The 22233-nt window shown below is 41.2% G+C and overlaps 1 protein-coding gene across 1 annotated transcript; it reads left to right on the top strand.

Moving 5' to 3' along the window:
- The first annotated feature begins 1991 nt into the window (after positions 1-1991).
- On the top strand, positions 1992-21649 carry sptbn4a (spectrin, beta, non-erythrocytic 4a). The gene is made up of 20 exons (XM_055148221.1): positions 1992-2078; positions 2271-2425; positions 10754-11017; positions 11327-11560; positions 11707-11796; positions 11879-12157; positions 12231-12361; positions 12440-12644; positions 13121-13366; positions 14311-14445; positions 15209-15450; positions 16370-16508; positions 16623-16707; positions 17188-17399; positions 17702-18972; positions 19091-19151; positions 19226-19494; positions 19686-19856; positions 19964-20006; positions 20149-21649. The coding sequence occupies exons 2-20, from the start codon at positions 2303-2305 to the stop codon at positions 20446-20448; spliced, it is 4500 nt and encodes a 1499-aa protein (XP_055004196.1). The 5' UTR covers positions 1992-2078; positions 2271-2302; the 3' UTR covers positions 20449-21649.
- The last annotated feature ends 584 nt before the right edge of the window (positions 21650-22233 follow it).

The following is a 22233-nucleotide window of genomic DNA, read 5'->3' as shown; positions in this document are numbered from 1 at the left end:
GAAGGACTTTTTTTCTTTTTAGTTTTCCGCCATTAACTATTTTTGGTCCATTACCTGTTCATTAACATTTTTAGCAAGATATGATTTTTACACTTTTCCTTTTGTACTAAATTAGGATGAATACTTGAATGCTTTTACGCGTACAACTAATAGCTGCTGAATAACCACTTACATACCACTTCCTTTAGTTAGCGACTAATATTTTTAATTTGTGATCTTTTCTTTATTGGGCAGAACAATTAGCAGTATGATGGCGTAATAAATGAGGTAATGAATGGAGAGAGACATTCAGCAAACTGGAATTAATTTCTGGACACCAAAGCCTGCACAAAGCTTGGAATATGTGCACTGATCCAACCCTGTGGCCAAAGGACTGTACAGGTATGCAATGTTGGAAATTATTCCCTGAGATTAGGTTGACAGGGATTTTACTGGAGTATTTAGTGTGATCTACTTAAATTAAGCATATGCCAAGAATAATCTACCATAACTAGCACCAGGTGGCACCAAATCCTCCTCTTTGCAACCTTCACACATCATTTATAAATCTGTAGTAGCATTTATGTAGCAGAGTTGTATTTACTGTAGTTGAGTCATTTTACAGTCAATTTTGAGAAAAACATAATATAGAATCAAATATAATGATTGTACTTATGTATTATTATTTGCATGTGGTGCTATGAAAATGTATTATTTTTATGTCATCCCTTTATTTACCAATGTAATTCAATTATTTTACACTTTCCTAATCACTATATTTAATACATATAGCCAATGTAAGAGTGGTCCTTCATTATCTCTGCAGATCATTTTTAGACCTCCTACAACATATTGCTTATATAAAAAAAAGGTATTGACTTGAAAACAAATTCTTCTTCTTTACATGTATGTATAATTCATGTGAAATGTAACCTAATAGTGGCTTCTCGTGCTTCTGTCCTCAGCTGTGTGAATCGTGTGGGGAGAACAGTGATCCGAATCAGTCAGCTGCACCGTGGACCATGTGCGCACACATCTTTTCCCCCCCTCTCATTCAGCTGTTTTAAAACGACACCTCCCCCCTTTCCTTCCTCCCTCCATCCCCCTTCCCTCCATCCCAAATCCTGCTCCTGCTCCGAGTGCAGTCATTTCTAGTGCAGAGAAATGTCCCTGGTGACACCGATGGATGACGCAGGCTCTCTCTTCTCTTTTTTGAATCCACTACCCCCAAAACAGCAACCCCATCTTTTCCTCCTCTTTTCACTTGCTCTATCTGCTTCCTTTTTTATTTATTTATTTATTTATTTTTTGTGCACACTCTCTTCTCCCTCTCTCCATTTCCTCTCCTCCTGGCTGTCCCCCTCCCCTCCCTCCTTCCTTCTTTCCCTCCCTCTCTCCCTCTCTCTCTCTCTCTCAGCCTCTCTGCTCCGGCACTGCAGTGCTGATTGTGATTGCACACACACACGTACACACACACGGCGTAGCTGAGAGGCAAGGACTGCAGCAGCATGCACCAAGCACCGCTGAGCTGTTCGGGGACACGGGGAAGGGGAGCTGAGGAGAGGAAATAGTGTAAGATCTCACAGCATCCAGCGCCGCATCTTTGGAACATGGGAACAATGCTTTTGAGGAGAGGATAGCTTATGTTATCCGGCCTTCACTGCACTGCCTCTGCATCCTGGGCGCCCTGCTCCTCCCACTCCAACTCTTCCTCCTCCTCCTGTCTACGGCATCATTAGACTGGACTACAGATTGACCTGGGCTGGCTAGTACTGGACAGTCCTGGTCACCCTGGCTCGATCATTCTTCGTGGCTATGCTACATTGCCACCGTTCCTAATGGATGGATTGTAATTGACATTTGGTGCTAGAAGAAAACCCACAACCCACTGGGCATCTTGGATTCTAGTGTCATTCTTTAGCGGTGTTGTCATTGGTGCATTTCCTCTATTTGGCTGCTTGTTTTTTGCCTTCTCCCAGACTGGCTAGCAGGCACTGCAGCATCAGGACCGCAAGACCCATGAAGCGGTAGGGCATGAGGACCCAGGGGCGACTGAGTGGAAGGGCTTGAGTTCTTCCATTGCTACCACTGCTGTTGAGGTGCTTATCTTGATTTTTTCTCCCAGAAAAGGGTGTCTGGTGGGGGTGAGGGTGGGTGGTGACAGCACAGGTACCCAGGCCCCTACTGAGAGGAGCTGGTGGGCCTAGCGTAGAAGAGGCAGGCAGGACGTCCTGTGGGAAAGGGGGGGAGAGCATTGGGCTCCTGATGGTGGCTATTTTTGTCTCCCCTAGCTGAGTGAGTGGGACAGCAGGAGCAGGAGAAGATGCTTATGGCCCGAGACACGGCGCGGGATGAGGCCCAGAAGCTGCACAGGAAGTGGCTGAAGCACCAGGCCTTTATGGCAGAGCTGGCCCGCAACAAGGAATGGCTGGCCAAGATAGAACAGGTGAGTGGAGGTGAGCGGGGCAAGAGGGGGGTGTACAGAAGAGGGGGTCACGGAGGAGCACAGCAGGTGAGTATGGTGTGAAAGGTGTCATCCCTCTGTTTTCATTTCATCACTTTGCTTGGGGACATCCTGAATTACACAGTCAAGGTTACTGCTGAGGTGGATGTGTTGTTTTCAGTCACAGATGATGAGATCCATGTGCTATCAAGGTTTTTTCTGTCCCATTTCCTTATATTTGAGAAACACCTATGTGGCCTATTGCTAATAGCTGTGCTTGTATTTTTGCTGTCGATATCTTCACACACGTTTCTCCCAGGACACTCATAATGCTTTGCTGGTTTGATAGAGCATCTAGTCATAGATATAGTACTTATGAGGTACGCACATGGTATGTTTCTGGATTCATTAATAATTGCACATACAACATACTAGCCTTTAGCCATATACTGCATACTGTACTTGGGTTATTGGCTAAATGGAAGACTCTAACAAAATACATTTGTCTTTAATCAATTATATTCCCAAAGGATTAATTTAAGCAATTTAATAAACTCTCCTTGTTGCCAGTGATTTCTTATGGGAGTATTAAGGCAGTTCACAATAGCCACGTTGTAATGTCATAATTTATACATAATATTAACATTTCATAGCTCCATATAGAATAGAAGTGGATTTTAATTGGAGGGAATTTACTACACATTTCACTTGACATCTGCTATTTGATCAACTATTATGAAATCTATCTTTAACAAATGTTCATATCAGGTTTTAGGTCACTGTCTTAATCTTGCTTGATTTAATCCTGTATCAAATGACTCTGCATGTTCATCAAGGATTATAGATGTTGGCACTTTGTGAATAAGATCAAATATGTTCTTGCTTGTGTTTCTAATTATTATATTGCTTTATATGCCCTATTGAATACAGAGAGGCTAGTAATTCTGGAAATAGCTATGATTATGAGAAAGGGCACTCATAGTTGGTCAGGTATTTCACATATGTTAGTAATGTGATTCTTTATTCTGCTGTTTGTGAATTATTGTGGAGTTTGACTGTACTGACATAGTAAGTTAGTGTCTTTTTACAACATTGCCAAACAAAAAAAAATGTCACTGTTTAAAAGTATACAAATTGGAATGCTGTGGGTCACGTTTGATTGTCTTAAATTTCATTATAAGTAAAGTTTTGATGAGGTCTCTGTTAGCTCTTATCTTTTGGTCTTGTTTTAAATCTGCTACATGACTATAGCTCTAATATATTGATGGACACTTTTACGTGATTTTGTGCTACGATATAGAAATCATGGTGTCACCTAAGAGTTACTAACTATTCATTTGTTGGGTAATAGTGTCAAATTGGTTTGTGGTCTGCACCAGTTTGTACAAATACTTATTAATGTACATGAAGAGAGTATAGTTGTAGTACATGGGTGTTTGTGAGCAGATAAAGCATTAATGTGTTTTAGATTCTTAGTTACATTTATTTGCATGCAAATTTTAGACCGTTTTGAATGTAGTAGTAAACATAACATTAATTCAACCTTGTTATGTGGCTGGAAACCATAAAACTCATCGATAAATGCTGTGGCTATAACATTTGTAGTCGCGAATAATGCAGCTAGTTTATGTACATGTGTAAAACAGAGAGAGGCTATCGGCCAAGAATAACATCTCAGCTTGAAATGAAAATGAACTGAAACAGGATCCTGCTTCTTTTCTGAATGATCAGCGCATTTGTATAACCTCCTGCCTAATACCAGATGAAAAAAGCAAAGGCACTGACACTGTGAGCTGAAGATGGCTGCTCGCTGTAGCTGGGCCCGTGTGCTGACTGGCAGGATTTTCCTTAAGTTCCTGTGTGTAGCTCAATGCAGCGTCTCAGAAGGGCCTTTATAGCCATAACACTAGCAGCTCCTCTGTGTTTTTAAGTCTGTCACGTTAATAACTGTATAGACTTATCATTCAATACATAATTTATTTTTTCACATGTACCTTTTCTTTGCACTAGTTATTTTTGTAGTTTTAAGCCTATAACACTGTTTTTAATGTCTCATGGTGCACTTGAAGCTTTTTGCCCATGTTATTCCTGTGTGGTTTTTAACTACAAATGACAAATAAACTTACCTTTTTAACTACTTATGGCAAATAAACATACCTAAACCTAAACTTGAGGTGTAGTTGGGTTAATAATTGACGTCTATGAAATATTATAGACACTCAAACTAGCATCTCAAGTGTTGAATTATGCTATTTATTTATTGCTGGACAAATTTGTACAATATAGTTTGCTTAGAAAAAGGTTCACTGGTATACTCCTGTTTAGGTTTATTGTATAGTGGTATAAATGAGTTTCAAAATGATTCTGTATCATGATATTTTTCTGTAGTAATATATCGCACTTCAAATTGTGTTGTGGTGAAAGGTCTATGGTTACCAGAGTAACACGGGGGGCACATGACACTGCGTCCCAGAACTCGGCGTCCTTTTGGAAGGGTTCCCACTCCGGCCCCTTCCCTCGATAATCTCAGTCCTTACTCAGCACATGAAGCTCCTCACGCCTGTCTCTGCTCTGTGCACTGTGGTGCTCTGTGCTCTGATCTGAGCTGCTCTCTGCTAGGGATGGGACAATAAACCAGAAAATTGTTTATTCTGATAAAAAGTATACACGATAAACATTCATGGCACATTTTATATAATCGTGATAATCGCCAACAAAGATAATGGCCATTTTTATCAGCAAAATGCGCAGAAAAAAGCTACTTACCATTGAAGTTCTCTTCTGTCATTATTGTTCATTTCACTTATTGTTGTTGTTTTCACTTATAACAGTGGATTTTTAAACAGCAACTATAATCATTATTGTGATACAGTCGTTAATCGCAGTTATTTTGGCTGTGATAATCGTGACGCCAGATTTCAGTATCATCCCACGCTTTGTTCTCTGTGCTCTGTCTCTGTGCTGCTCATAAACGGTATATATAAATGGACATAGCTAAGCCGCTAGCCGCTGCGTTCCAGATAGGAAGTTTGCATGTGGGTGCTTCTGGCTCCTTCTGACCCTGGCTCCCATTGACTTACACTTGACTATTGTCACCCCTCTCTTTGTAACTGCTGCTGTGAGCCTCGTCATTTTGGTCTTAAAATGTTTGTATTAACCTGCTCTACATGATCCTGGCATTTTTCTTCCACTATTTTGTCTGTTAAAAAGCCTATTTATAATATAGAACCCAGCTCCAAATTTGCTACTGTAACCACTAGCATCAAAAGCTTCATTTGACTAGAGCCAAACACTATGGGTGACATGGCACTCGCTAAGTCCACTTCTTTATTTATTGCTTTGTGCTGCTCTCTACTCTGTACCCTGTGCTGCTCTGTGCTCCTCTGTGCTCTATGCTGCTCTGTGTTGCTGCTCTCTGCTCTGTGCTCCTCTGTGCTCTGTGCTGCTCTGTACTCTGTGCTCTGCTCTGGACTCTGTGCTGCTTTGTGTTCATTTCTCTACTTTGTGCTGCTCTGTGCTCTGTGCTGCTCTGTGTAGTTCTGTGCTGCTCTGTGTAGTTCTGTGCTGCTCTGTGTAGTTCTGTGCTCTGTGCTGCTCTGTGTTCTGTGCTCTACTCTGTGCTCCTCTGTCCTCTATGCTCTATGATGCTTTGTATTCAGTGCTCTACTTTGTGCTGCTCTGTGCTCTGTGCTGTTCTGTGCTGCTCTGTGGTGCTCTGTGCCCTCTGATGCTCTGTAGTCTGTGCTCAGTGCTGCTCTGTACGCTGCTGCTCTGTGATGCTCTGTATGCACTCTGTGCTGTTCTATGCTGCTCTGTGCTGCTCTGTGCTGCTCTGTGCTGCTCTGTGCTGCTCTGTGCTGCTCTGTGCTGCTCTGTGCCCTGTGGTGCTCTGTGCTGCTCTGGGTGTGTTAGAGGAGCTGTCCTTGTGCCAAGCCTTACACAGGCTCAGGGGTCAGGCCTTTGTAAACAAACACATTAGACTAGAACACACTATAATTCACCAAATGCGCAGATGTATTTACAAGAAGATACTGGAAAATTAGCCAGTGAAATCTGGTAAATATTTATTGAAATACAAAATGAAGGAGGAGATAAAATACCATATTAGACATTGGGATTGTTTCATCACATCTCAGAGAATTTTCATTTAGCTTAATGTCAAACCAATAAAGCTTATAAGATGCTAAATACTAAACTAAGCTTTCATTCAAAACACTATAGTGTGTTAAATGTATTTACCAGTATTAATCCAACAGGTTAAGAGGTTTTTTGATAACTTTTAGTTAACTTTTTAAATATTGTTTTTATTAATGCATCTGGACTTCTGGCACATCCTGCTAGTAATGTTGTTTTTACATTCATTTATTTATGTTGTAGAATTTAATGTTGTTATAATTACAGAAGGAGGGCAGTAACCTATATAACTCTGTGGGTGATTTACTGTCATATCAACAAATCCACAAATGTTGAACCATGTTTTTGTCTGGGACCGGCTTGAATAATTTGAATAATGGCACTACATTCTGAAGCCAGTGTGTAAAATTATTTCTATTTTATTAATATTAAGATGACAGAGGAGACATTGAACTTTGTGCAGTTTTTTTTCTTGTGGATAATCCCAAACCAGGTCAGAAAATCTGCAAACCTGACGGTTAAATAAACAATTTACCACCATAGAATTCTGACTTGTCATCCAGCTCAATGTTAAACTTCTTGAATTCTTGTATTTTGTGATGTTGCATGAATGCAACCAATAATAGCTTGTAATTCCTTTTGATACTTGTAGTATTTAGGATTTTGCTTTATTAAGACTGTTTTATAGTCCCCAGTAATAACAAAACACACATCAAGTCCATAGACTTTGCAGAATGCAGTTCCATGTGTCTGGCACTATTTTGTGTTTTATACAATCCAGTTTTACTTAAATCTTTAGGGAGAGTGCAATTAAAACAGGCTGATTGTAAAATATCACTCAAACATATATCATCAGAATCAAACACTCCTAAGGTTAAGTACATAGATCGCCATTGGACACGAGTACAAGACTGAATAGTGGTAGCACTAATACCCAAAATGATTAATTGTGAAAGTTAATTTATTTGCAAGTGCCATACATTGATTCTCTTTGGACTCTCAAGAAACAACATTAGCACTGAGATGCCAATTAGATATTAGACAAATTATACAGTATAGATATATATAGTAGTATACTATACAGTAGTTTAAGACCAGTAAATTGTCGTTTGTCTATTTTATCAACAATCTTTCAGTTTTGACCTTGCATGAATTGTAAAAGCAAAAACTAAAACAATTTGGTAGAATTTAGAGATGTCAAGATTATTTGGTTAATCGATCACTATTCTGGTCACAACACAATCGCAAGACCTAAACCAATAATAATATTTAATCAAATGTATACTCCTTTTCATCTGACTGTTCAGGTCAGATTATCTTTACTTGTTTCATTTAGAAAGTTTGTTTTGTGAAGGCAATAGTAATGAAAAAAAGGATTTTTATAACACTAAAATTTGCTATCTTGATATCTCTTAAGACATTCTTCACCCTCATTGCCCAGTCTAGTCACATTAATGCGGCTGGCTGTGACAGGAAGGGCATCTGGCTTAAGTATCTGCTAAATCATGTGCAACTGAACTCTAATCAAAATGAGAGAAAGCAAAAAAAGGACAAAACAACATAATTCTGTGTTTTGATAAAATTAGTCATGTCATTTGTTGGTTACAGAAAGCTGAAATCTGCTCAGTCAGTTACATAACATAACTTCTGAATGTGCACCAGTTGTCTAGAGTTTTTATTTTTATTTTTTACTATACAGGCCCGTCGTCAGAAATTTGGCAGTTCCAGTTTTGGCAATTCCTCACATGGGTCCCTCTCTTATATAAATTAACAGAAAGAGGGTCCAGTTCTGGGCCAATTAAACTTTGGGGCCAAGGACTACAGACCCCTTTCTCACCCCCTGTCTACTGCCTTTTAGAAACACGTTGAAAATTGATGTGCTTCTTTTCAGAACCTGTAATATTGCTTTACTTAATAAATATCACTTTCATATTTTCCATCATGTTTGTGATGTTGTTGCAAACAACACCTTTGTTTTTCTTTGTAATTATGTTCTCATAATATTGATAGTTAATTATAACAATACCTGCAGAATAGAATTAAACTTGCATTGCAAAGAGCATGTGGTCATTTTCTTGCCTAGGCAGTAGAAAGCATGCTACTGTAGTGGGGTTCTGCAGATTTTGCGTAGTGCAGTGCTACTTTCTAGTGTACTGTGTGAACACATTTTGTTTGTGTCAGTACTATAAAGCCAGGCAGTCAATCCCTCCCACTATTTCACTATGCTGCATCAGCATTACTGGCCTGCAGATTTTGGGAACACAAAGCAGCCATTACAGCATAATTCATACGTGGTCATGTGATAAAAATACACTGCACATTTTACCAGCCAGCTTTAACCAGGAACCATGACTTACAGAAGCCCCTCAGATCTCTCCATTGCCTGTCTTTTGAATGTTTGAATCCATCCCCTCTCTCTCCCCCTCTCTCCACCCCCTCTCTGGTTTCTTCTTAGGCCATTCTGTGTGTCAGTAAAGCCAAGCAGGAGAGAGAGAGAGGCCTGCTTTCTGCTGGCTCTGCATTATGGGAGGGAGAGTGAGGCTGAGGGGAGATAGGAGCACCGGGATGGGAGAGTGAGCACTAGCAGCAGTTAAGCAGCAGGCCCGTGCCAAGAGGAGAAACGCAACACTGCATTATGAAAGCCATAGGATATACACAGGGTCCGAGTCTGTCAAGAGCTGTGTTGAGAAGTAACTGAATACATATACAGAGAATACAAATTTTGAGTAACTGTATTCAGGTACAGTTATTTTTTATTTGGTGGTATTCAGATTACAGTTACTTCTAAAATCAAAGGAGTACATGGCAGTCTTTTATCATGCAATTTAGGCTTCAAACTGCACAAAATTACTGAGAAAAAACAGAAAACATTGCTCTTATAGTGTGTGCCTGTGGGATTTTTTCTGTTTAGTGAGATGAAATGCAGATCAAATGATGAAACAAATATAAAGCTGTTTTTTAATGCTATGTTGCGTCTTTACTCTATAATTTAAATGCAACTCCAAGTATTCACAATACTGTACTCTGATTAGCCCATGTATCAAAATACTAGTACATTACAAAATACATTTTAAAGCAGGTATTCAGTATTCTGTAACTAAATACATTTTCAAAGTATTCTTCTCTTCACTGGTCAAGAGATGGAAGAGGAGCAGGGATTACAAGAATTTTGAATCGTCTCATGCTTTATGTGAACAAATATAGGTATTTCCTGTTGTCCATGAATATTGTATCCATCTCCCACTGTCAGTTGTAGCAAATGTGAACCCTGTACATCAGTGCCATAATAACTGCAAACCTCTTCCCTTATGTACCTAATATTGAAAGGAGGCTCCATATATGAGATATTGTACTTATATATAAATGAAATGCTATAATAAAACAAATTGTGGTTACAGATGATAGTGTACAAGTAAGGCAGTGGACTGAGCTGTTCCGTAACTTTCTTTTTATTAATGTGACATCATCTGGTGCTAATCCATTTTGGGCTTCTCTGTGTTTTTAAGTTCATGCCCCTTCTTCAAAGTGCCTTCACAACCACACATCTCTGAGAATTTGAATAGCATGGAGTTTGTTGTTTTTGCAGCTTCAGTCTCTTTGTCAAATTATTTTAGTTTAAACAAATCCATGTGCTCAGTCAGATCAGAGGGTATAGAAGCGCCAAAGGCTTTGATATGGGCATCAGCTGTTCCTGAACGCCTCATGGAGAAAGGCTGAGATACTCAAGAGGAGATGGAGACTGAAGAACAGAACAAAGCTCTATTAGAGTTACTATGTATGATTTTAGGTCAGCCCCAGGCCACGCTCTGCTTGTACACCTGCCCCATACCCTGTACAAGGCTTACACAGTCACACAAATATGTCTTGTCCCAAGTTATTTTTGGATGCACAGTGCAATAATTTATTTTCTTTTGCACCAAAAATGACACAATATGCTCACATACCACATCTCTGAAGGAGGCTTGTTTTTATGTAAATAATGTATTTCATTCAGGTCACAGGTTTCTTGTATTGAGTATTATATTTTAACCAATAAGAGCTGCCCCTTCAAGCAAAGACTGGCATTAAAGTGTGCACAAATGAGCAATCGCAAGTCACTCGAGCGGCAAATAACAGTCCAATGCACAGTCAGAGGAGTTAGATAAAGCAGGTGGTCCTCACTAACACCAACATGGGGGTGTCCTGATGTGTGTGCAGGAAGGGCAGGAGCTGATCCAGGAGAAGCCAGAGCTGCGCTCTGTGGTGCAGCAGAAGCTAGAGGAGATCAGGGAGTGCTGGTCTGATCTGGAGAACACCACAAAGGCCAAAGCTCGGCAGCTGTTTGAGAACAACAAGCCTGAGCCGGCTGTCAAGAGCTACTCAGATCTGGACAGTCAGCTCTCCCACCTGGAGCAGCAGCCCCCTCAGCTGGAGCAGGCCCACCACCTGCCCACCTTCAACCAGCAGCTGCAGAAGTTCCAGGTGAGCCTTCATCCTGGGAAACCTTAAGACAAGGTTTAATGCATAACATCAACTTTGTCTTACTGTCTATCACTGTATCAGTGAACAATGTTTAGAAATATGCAGGCACATCCCTCAAATTTTTTCTCCTTTTATGTCAGTTTTTCTCAACTGCATTTAAATGTTCTCTAAGTTGGTCCCACATCACATGTCATGGTGGTGTGTAACGTTTTGCAATGTAGAAATTGGCATGAAACAATTCAAGGAACATTTATTTCCTTTGTCAGTGGCTATAATATGTCCTTGTCCTTGTCCACTCCTCTGACACAGGCAATGGAGTCTCAGATTGGGGACTTCTATAAAGACGTGGGGGACCTGGGGGCCTTACAGGGGGTGTGCCTCCCGCAGAGAGGCCTGATGTCAGGAGAGCAGGAGGGAGCGGAGCAGCCCGGGATGGTTGAGACACGCATCGTCCGCCTCATCGAGCCCCTGAAGGAACGCCGCCGCATCCTGCTGGCCTCAAAGGAGATGCACCAAGTAGCACAGGACCTGGAGGATGAGATAGTGGGTGTTTTTCTCCCATTTACACTCACTGTGTTACTGCATATTCTAATGTTTAACCTCTTTTCAGTAGCTTCTGTATTTCTGTCCTCAGCCTATGCTGTCCTAATACGAGTGAAATGATTTTAACATGTCTTGTTGTTTGATAGCTGTGGATTCAGGAGAGACTTCCTTTGGCGTCATCTAAGGATTTTGGAAACAACCTGCAGAGTGTCCAGCAGCTTGTTAAGAAACACCAGGTACATGGGCTCTAAACAGCTGATCTCCTCTCTGCTCTCATATCTGTGAACTGTGTTCTCATCTGTTGCCTCTGCTTCACAGACCCTCCAGAGGGAGCTCACAGGGCGGCGTGCGCGGGTTGAGGAGGTGCTAGACCGTGCGGGCATCATCGCGTCGCTCCGGACGCCGGAGGTGGAGTTTGTGCGCGAGGGGGCGGGGCATGTGCGGCAGCTGTGGGAGGTGCTGCAGCTGGAAACAGAGAGGAGGGCTGTGCTCCTGGACGCCACGCTCCAGGCTCAGCAGTATTACACAGAGGCTGCCAAAGTGGAGTCCTGGCTCTCTGAGCAGAAGCTGCAGCTGGCCAATGAGGAGAAGGGCACGGTAAAACACTAATACACTGTACTCCGTATGTAGTCGCTTAAATGCAGATTTTACAGATTCTCTACTTTTCCAGGATGAGGCCAGCACGCTGCAGCTGTTGAAGGCTCATCTGGCTCTGGAGCAGACAGTGGAGACATACGCAGAGACAGTGGGCATGCTCTCCCAGCAGTGCCAGTGCCTTTTGGGCCTGGGACATCCTGACAGGTCAGCCATAGGGTGACATATATATGTACACAGTGAATTTCAGTAATACAGGAAAGATAACTCTCTTTCTTCAAACAGTGAGCAGATCACCAAACAACAGTCCCACATAGACCGGCTATACGTGTCTCTGAAGGACATGGTAGAACACAGGAAGACCAAGCTGGAGCAGCAGTACTGGCTCTATCAGCTCAATAAGGAGGTGGAGGAGCTGGAGAAGTGGATCACAGAACGGGAGACAGTGGCCAGCTCTACAGATCTCGGCAATGATCTAGAGGAAGTCACAGTATGTACAATATGAATGTGTAGTGTATGTAGTAATTACAAGAACAACAACAGGATATAGTGTGGAAAGAGTGTGGTTATCTGGCAACCTTCAACTTATAGGTCAACTGCTCTGCCATATAAGGCACTATTGTTTTGATTTGTAGAATGATTGGAATAAATGTTATCTTATTCAAATTTTATTTTACAAGCTACTATTACCTGAAGCTGATCTTTATGTTTCCAGTGGCGTCAGTGGCTTAGAGTAGAGTGTAGATGTACTTTGGTGTATAAATAATTATTTTTGCATATGAATAAACTCTAATATTTTGCACAGATCAAATGAACAGTTCGTAATAATATAACCCAAAAGTTAATTCACTTTTGTATCTAAAATGCTCAGAATTAAGTAATACATGATTTTTTTTTTTAAAGCATTCTGCTTTCGTGTTTTTTGTTTGTTTTTTTTACTTTTTTTTTTTTTTTACTTTTTTGCAGGTCCTTCAGGAGAAATTTACCAAATTTGCCACAGAAACTAACAATATTGGGCAGCAGCGGTTGGAACAGGTGAACAAAATGGTGAATGAGATGATAGACTGTGGGCACTCTGACGCTGCCACCATCGCCGAGTGGAAGGACGGCCTGAATGAGTCCTGGGCCGACCTCCTGGAGCTGATGGAGACCCGCAGACAAATGCTCGCTGCCTCACACCAACTACACAAGTTCTTCACTGACTGCAAAGAGGTATCTGTAAATTACCAATGTTTTCAAATACAGACACACACAAGAAAATTGACTTGATTTAGATGTTTCATTATTTCACAATGCTATTTTTACAGTGACATATGTAAGTGTACTTAAATTACTTAAACTCAAAAATATACTCTTCTACAATACAAGTTGTGCGTTTGGTCACTGGTTGTAGATAGGTGTGATTGACAGATAGATTAGCCAATGAGAAACATGTATAGTCTGTCTGTATCAAAACAAATATGACTGCTTATGGGGAAAAAAGAAAGGAAAAAAATAACATAGGTGACTGAAAAACATTGCAGATTTCTTTAGAATCAATGAATGAAGCACTAAACTCTTTGATTTAGTTAGATTTTTCTGTTCAAAATTATAGATGACCAATGAGTTAATTAAAGATGTGCTATGCAACTTTTTTGTTGGGAGACCGTTACCTGTTTCTTTCTATGGGTATGTCATTGCTCTGCCTGAAATGTTCCACAGTATGACTTTAAGTATCTCTTCCTTACATTTATGAATTTACAGGTAGTTTTATAGATCAAAAATAGACCAAAAAACAGACATTCTGGCTGTGAGCGGTTCCCTATTCACAGATCTGACCGGTAATTTAGGTCTGGTTTTGTCTCCATGAAGATAGAAAGGTTTAATGCCTTACTGGGAAACATTCCAGACAAAGCAATAACATCTCCACAGAGAAAAGCATTTGACAGACCCTTCACCACAAAAGTTACACAATGTACTTTTCTTTTTTTTTTTTTTTTTTTTTTACATGCGTCACTGAAATAGACAAATCTGATTGCACAGTACTGTCTGCTGAATCTGGCTTAAGGCGAATTGGGGGGGGGCTTTGACCAAGCTGATTCTGTTTAAAATCAAAATGAAACAATGTTGCTATATTTTGTTGGTGCCTGTGACGACGTTGCTGTCCTGTGTTGTAGATTTTGGCTCAAATCATGGGGAAGATGAAGCAGTTGCCAGAGGTGAGGGCGTGCCAAGCCAATATCACCAACCCAGCCACCCTGCAGAGACTCATGCACTCCTTTGAGCACGCCCTTCAACTCTTAGTTGCACAGGTATGCCACAGTGTACAATCTATCCACAACAAATCTGGTTAATAGAGTTTATGACTTTGCTGTGTTGGTTTTTTACAGTCTTACCAACTTGCTAGTTAGACTTTTAATAGTCTAGTAAAATTCTGGGTATATTATTCATACCCTAGCCCTAACTTCTAACCCTAACCAATAATAAACTAGTCATAATTAATTAAGTCTTTGTTCTTGCTTTATTACGGCTTCTTAAGGTGTGCTTATTATAAATTGGTACCAACTTGATATGAAAAATATTTCCCTTGCAGTGTTTCCTTCAGGTTTACTGACATTACAAGTGGCACAAGTTATCCATGTTTGAATCATTTTATTTTTAGAGTCACTTATTGTCTTACTGACTATAAAAGCACTGAGTTGCAGATTAAATATAGATTATGTCTATCCATGGGTTTCAGAATGATGACAAATTAGGACCATTGCAAACAATTTTAAAACTAAATATTATATCTTGAACGGGAAAAAGTCTTCAAAATTTTGCATGAAACAGTATGCTATGAAATGCTTATAACAATATTACAAGCTTAATTGATCATTTGCTGTACCCTTGTTTTGTTTTCCTCTGTATAAATAGGAATCACTGCCATGGTCCATCTAAACAATAATAAATAATAATGAATTCAATTTATATAGCACTTTTTGAACACTGAAAGATCTTTGACAGTGCATTATATCTACGAATGAATGACTGTGTTCAGATCCTTTCTGAAACCTCCATGTTTCTGGTGTTCAGGTGAGGCAGATGCAGGAGAACGCAGCCCAGCTCCGAACCATCTATGCTGGGGAGAAGGCAGAGGCCATCATGGTCAAAGAGCAGCAGATCATGGAGGCCTGGAGAGAGCTGCTGAGCTCCTGTGAGGCCAGCCGTGTCCAAGTCACCTCCGTCACCGACAAAGTCCAGTTCTTCTCTCTGGTCCGAGAACACCTCATGTGGATGGAAGGCGTCATGGGACAGATTATGTGGGATGAGCCAAGGTACAACACTGTGTACATAGAATCACGTCTGAGCAGTTAATTAAATTAAATTTTTTCCTCAGTCTGTGCTGTGGAGACAAGCAGATGACAGACCTTCCACTGGAAATGTTGTGCAGTGCATCTTTAACCAAAAGAAAATTTGAATGTCAAATAGTGTTTGCTTTATTGCTCAATCAAATAAAAGCTGATGAGCTGTAAAACCTTACTATATTAGAACTATGGATGAGCAATAAACTTTAGCTAATATCAATATAGGCCAATATCTGTATTTTTTATGTATCGATCAGATATGCTCCAGTTTCTATATGCCCTCATCTTGTCCTTTGTGCATCAGATTCTTCCTTTTAAACAGCTGAAATGGCTAAAAATCCACAGATTTAAAGGTCCTGTATTACACAAAATTGAGCTTTAAGACTCGTTATTGTGTTGTTACCTCATCAAAAACATACCTGGAGTTGTGTTTTATTTCATTCACATGTTTTGAGTATTATTGGTCTGTCTACATCTCCAAAGCTCAAAATGTGGCTTGCATACATCTTGTGATGTCATCAAGTTAACAGCTACCTTTTACCTTTTGTTAAGTGAACATTGGCAGTTCCAGGGCTCAAATTATCAAAAAATATTCTAATGAAGGTGTATGGAGTTTAAAAACATAGTGGACCACCTCCTGTATCACCACATGAGTTCACAAGGTGGAACAGAGTGTTTTCTGCTTGAGAGCCAGTCCTGCAAATTTGCATGAAGTGTGTGTTAAACATGTGTGAATGAAACAAAACACAACTTCAGGTATGTTTTTGATGAAGAAACAACATAAAACCAGATCAGTATTTAGCATAATATGGTCCCTTAAAAGATATGGTTGTATTATTTGTAGATAGATAGTGGTTCTGATTGATGTGGTTTGTGTATACTTTCTTAGGGATCAGACATCTTTGGAGCTAATGATGAGACAACACCAGGAACAAAAAGCCAAAATAGAAAACCGCAGCAAGACCATACAGCAATGTGCAGATCTGGGCAAAATCCTCATCGCTGCAGGCAATCCGGCATCTGAGGAGGTTAGTCTGTCAAGTTAACATTATCTTTACTGAGATAGGCAAGAATGCTATGTTGTGTACAAATGGGTCTAGTTATGATAGAAAACTACTATATTAACCATATTTTCATTACAGATCAAGGAGAAGTTGGACAGTCTTCTGGCAAAACAAAACGCTCTGAATGAGAAGTGGGAAAAACATCAAGAAAGATTGCTATGTAGTAAGTAGTCCCTGTTAAACATGTATCACTGCAGTCTCATGTAAATAATTAGTACATAGGCCTGTCGTGATAATTACTAAATTAGATTGCAAAAGGCCTGTGAATTTGAGATTATTGCTAAATTTGTCTCAGATGAAAAAGTGATCCGCCTGAAAGACATCCTCATGGAATATATCTCCAATTTTTTTTTCCATCAAAAACACAAACTCTATATGTTTCCTGTGTAATTTTTAAGTCAATCAAAAAACCTGATACCCAGGGACATGGCAGGTTTTAGAGTCTGTGTATAGTGCTGAAACAATTATTCGATTACTAAATGAATTAATGATTATCTGATTAATTGATTAACTTGTTTCACCCTTAGTCTTTTTTTTTTCCAGCAACATATCACACTTCAAAATGCATTATTGCGACAGGCCTAGCAGTGCACAGATACACAGTCACACATAACTGCAACATGTTGTTGTTGTGTCCATACAGAGCAGGAGCACTTCCAGTTTGCGCAGGAAACAGTGAAGGCAGAGGCGTGGCTAAAGGCCAAAGAGCCACTGATCACGTCCCGGGAGGAGGAGGGGGGGCAGGCCCAGGCCCAGACAGACGAGGTGGAGCAGCTCATCCTCCGTCATGAAGCCTTCCGCAAGGCTGCTGTAACCTGGAAAGAACGCTTCAGCTCCCTCCGCCAGCTTTCTGCAGTAAGCTTGACTGGAGATAAATGTTTAATCAGTTTGTGTTGGAGTCAAACTTTAATGGCCTTAAAAGAAAAAAGTGACCCAAGAAAATGCTTAGTAGGCGCGCTTTAGCATGCCATGACTTCACTACAGCTGTTTTGTCTTCTGCATGTGCTGCATTCACTGAACCTATTATTTATACATAACCATTACTTCCATAACCGCAAATTAAAAATATTGTAATTTTAAGATCCATCCATTGATGTGTACATTGATCAAATACAAATATTGATCAAAACATATATAGTAATAAATCGTTTTTTTAGGCTGAGAAGAAAAAGGAAGAGGAGAAGAAGATGCCTCTGTCCAGCCGTAGAATGTTCCCATTGTCCTGTCTGACTCCTGGTGCTTCCTCTTCTTCTACCTCTCCTTTCCTGAGGCAGACGGTACAGGCCCACATTGAACCCAAACCTTTACAGAGTGCTCTAGAGCTGGGAGCCACCCCTGCGTCCCAGAGACTGTCCGCAGCCCTGAGCGGCTACAACCCAGTCCTGAACGGATCAGGCTTCCACTCACTCGACCAGCAGGGAAGCGTCAAGATCAGCAGCTCCTCATATTTGGGGATGAACCACCTCACACCTGCCTCTGCCGTGGACACGGGTCTGTCTGCACTGACTGCTCATTGTGCAACAGCTGACGTCCCGTCTTATCTTGGATCAAACCATCAAACGGGAGCCATCGGGGAGACCTCTGGGTACTTTGGACTGACTGCTGCTGGTGGTTCTATCCAAAACCATTTAGGCAGTGGGAGACTGGGAAGCTCTGGAAATCTAGCCCAGCCTCCTGGAGGTGGAGGACTATCCAGTCCAGGCTTTCTCTCTCAGCCACAGAGCATGGGCAGTTCTGGATATCTGGCACAAACACAAAACATAGGAGGTTCTGGATATGTGGCTCAGCAGCCCAATTTAGGGAGTTCGGGATTCTTGGCACAACAGTCTCATTTGGGGAGTTCTGGATTCTTAGCACAGAATTATCAGGGCAGTGGGAGCTTGGGCAGCTCAGGCTTTCTGGCACAAAATCACTACAGCAGTGGCAGTCTGGGCAGTTCTGGTTACCTGGCCCAAAGCGGGGGCATTATGGACCCTAAAATGGCCTACGCGTGGCAGCACCTGAAGGCTGACTTCATGCAGCCCAGAATCAACCACATACACAAGGCAGTGAACCCGCTCCTGGAGGCCAGCAGGATCCAGCGTGAGCAGTATGGAGACATCCCCATGGCTGACATGGGCCCAGAGTCTGGGCTGGAGTTACTACACGGACGTCTGCAGAGGGACCCCCGTGGCAGCCGCTCTGACCCCCAGATGGACCATCTGCGGCGGGAGCGGGAGTACAAGCTGGGCCGTCAAACCTCCAGTGAGCAGGAGATTCAAGCCAGGCTCAACGAACTGCCCATGATTGTGCGACAGGAGCGCTACCGCAGACGATTAGAGAGGCAGTCGTCCAGTGAGCAAGAGGGGAGCGGCAAACAGCGGATACCGAGGCAAGACTCCAGCGACCTGGAGGGATCAGGGAAGGAGGGGTCTGACAAACGCTCAGGGTAGGGTGAACCTCATTGCAACATTCAGCTCATAATGTTTTAGACAGCAGTGTCCAGCACTAATGATTTAAAAATGACTTCAAATGATAAAAGTGACTCATGTGTGATGTCTCTGCAGAGAGAAGAGATCCACCATGGCAGAGATCGTAGAGCAGGTTCAGGAGCGAGAAGCTGCACATGTAAATATCCTCACAATACAAACACACAGTCTCATTTTGCCCTTGTTCATCATGTCCCTGTGTTTATTCTTCAGGCACGTGGGGAGCCTTATCGGCCTCCCAGCAGCCTCTCTGCTCCTGTCACCAGATTTGACGGGCGTCCTAGAGCCAGAGACCGGCCCAAACCCAGAAGAAGGCCCCGCCCAAAAGAACCAGAGGAGCCCAGGCGGTCCCGATCTGCTCCAGCCACCGGTGCACCCACTACGCCTCAGCCCCCCTCTCACACTGCCCAAAATGAAGGCTTCCTCTACCGCAAGAAAGCCACCACTGCTGAGCTAGAAGCTACGCAGAGGAGCCCCAACAGGTACTCAAGAATTTGATATATTCATTGAATTAATTTGGAGACTTATTTTATCTACATTTTATCTACATTTATCTAAATAGCAAATATAATATTAGTATAAATGTCTAATATACGTATGACCATGTTGGATCTAAATCAAATGCAATCACAAATGTTGTCTGAACTAAAAGGACATTATTTTTTAATTCTAGTAAGACCTGGGTGAATGTCTACTGTGTGCTGAAAGATGGGAAGTTGAGCTTCTACAAAGATGCAAGAAATCACAATACAACTTACAATGAAGAGCCATCTGTGGACATGTGCAACTGCACGTTTGACCCGTCCATGGGATACAAGAAGAAGAAGAACGTCTTCATCGTGCAGTAAGAGCTAGTTTGCCTTTTTAGAAATATCCAGCATTTCAAATAGTGTGTACATGAATCCATTACTTAAGCTAAAAGTGGTTATTGTTTTGTTATTTTTGTACCAGAGTGAACGATGGAAACAACTTTATATTCCATGCGAAAGATGAGGTGAGTGATCATTCTGATTTTTAACTTGTTTTTACAAGTGTAACTAGACAAATAGATACCTTTATGAATAACTTGTACATCGTCACATTGTTTACAATTTTAACATTATTAATTATTAACACTATTCATTGTGTTTGTGTAGGAGGACCTTAAGGCCTGGACATCTAACATCACCGCCGCTATATCAGAGCATGAGACCATGGCTAAGTGGGACCAGCCTGGTACCTCTGGTCTGGAGGCAGATCGCTCGGAGCGAAAGGAGAAATCGGAGGGTGACGCTGATGCCCGCTCAGAGCGCTCAGAACTGGTGGAGGGAGAGGAGCGTTCCGAGAAGGAGAGGTCAGAGAAAGGAGACGGCTCGGAGAAGCTAGACACATCAGAAATTGCAGATAAATATGAGGGTGGGGCTGGGGGCTCTAGCACCTCTGGAAAGAGCAAATGAGGAGTCCCAGTGACTTCACTAACTAAAGGTGTGGAGCTTTGGGTGGATTCACGGATGGATGTTGAGATGGACGGGGAGCATGCGCAGCTAGGTTTTAAGAGCCTCAGTGACTCTGGAACACACTGAGGCCATTGAACTGACTCAACTGTGACAGACTCATCTCAGCCCCTCCCCTTCACCCAGGCAATACAGGAGCGCCACCTGCTGGTAGAGAGGAGGTGGGCCGAGACACACAGTCAGACTCCAACATTTGTTCCAGGAATTAGTCACTGTCACGTCTCATTGTTGATAGTTTAATCTCTTGGATTCACAGCATTTTTCTGTATGTATCTTTGACTGATAATGTAATGCTCTGTCTATCTAGACAACTTGAGAAGTGGTGAATGACATTTCACAATATTTAAAAAAAAGTTTTTTGAAGCAATATACTTTTTTATTTATTCTCTTTGTTAGAGTGAGAAAATGGAAAGGAAACAAGAATTACTTGCAAATGTAAACTGATTTGTCACACCCACATAAGCAGTGGGGCACCTTAACACAGACCTGTGTAAAGTAAACATGTAATCCCATTGCACCACTAGCTTTGAGTGATGTTAATATAACGGAATGCTGGTGTAACTCTCTGAGCTCATCATGTCAGTAAATAGTCATGGCCACTATTCACTTTAAGTTCTGTTACTATCATCAAGATCTTTATAATTCTTATTTTCCTAATGCCAGGCGAAGAGTCTCTATCAAATTCAAATTTAATACATGAGGTGTGAAGTGACAATGCTCAAAGTAACAGTAAGCTTACGTAACACAATGCCTTTGTATACATGATGAAAACCCAAGCATTGCATGAAATAGTTTATTAGTGCTCCCGTTTAACTTGCTTTTATTTTACGTTATTGAAACCATTTGGGCAGAACAGAGCAGAACTGCAATAAGAGAATGTGAGGCGGAGAGTCTGTGCGCTGTTTGCAGTCGCTATTCAGAGGAGTGGGATGTATGGTCAGACCAGAGAAAAGTCTTTGATCTGTGACTTCTAGGCCAAAATGGCCACCTTATTGTTTGTAATATTGACTTTTATTCACAGAATGTAAAGAGTTCAGCTGTAAAATGTTGCACCACAGCTGATGCAGTGGTGCCCAAAATGGTAAACCACTAAACAACATAGAATGGACCACTCTGTGTTTGAATCCAGACATTCAGCAGATCGAAAAACTCTCCGCGAAAGACTAGTTTAAGTGTCATAAATTGTATATACTTATCTTTGTATTTATACCAATAAATCCTGTGCTCTAATAAAACAATACTCTGAAATGAAATGGATACAATTTAACATTTGTATTAATCCACAAAACTCAAAAGAAACAATCACTCTAATCTCCTAACGTTTATCACATAAAAATATGCAAATTAGGATTATGAAATTATACAGTGTATATAAGTACCCAATTATTACATTGTATGAAACATTTTACCAGGAAGACCAGCAGGCCATACTGTACTGTAGGTATGCTTGTTCTATTTTTATATGTCTATATATAATAACATCAGGTCTGTCAGATCCAGGAGTTTCCCTGTAGCCCCAATAAGATCACTATTAGTCAGTGTGTGTCTGTGACAAGATAGATGTATGTTACAAGTACAATAGTACATGTCCTCCTATACAAAGAAACATAACCAAATGTTTGAGGATTACTGAGTCTAGACAACTGTCTGCACAGGTGAAACAGCATTTTTCTTTGGCATAAAATTTCTAATTTTTGCAAAATGGTGCCATTCTTTTAAAAGACCGAA

This window comes from Boleophthalmus pectinirostris, unplaced genomic scaffold (assembly GCF_026225935.1).
Source record: "Boleophthalmus pectinirostris isolate CB_2022bp ecotype Guang Dong unplaced genomic scaffold, ASM2622593v1 HiC_scaffold_12, whole genome shotgun sequence".
Lineage (NCBI taxonomy): Eukaryota > Metazoa > Chordata > Actinopteri > Gobiiformes > Gobiidae > Boleophthalmus > Boleophthalmus pectinirostris.
This window is presented reverse-complemented; position numbering and strand designations above follow the sequence as displayed.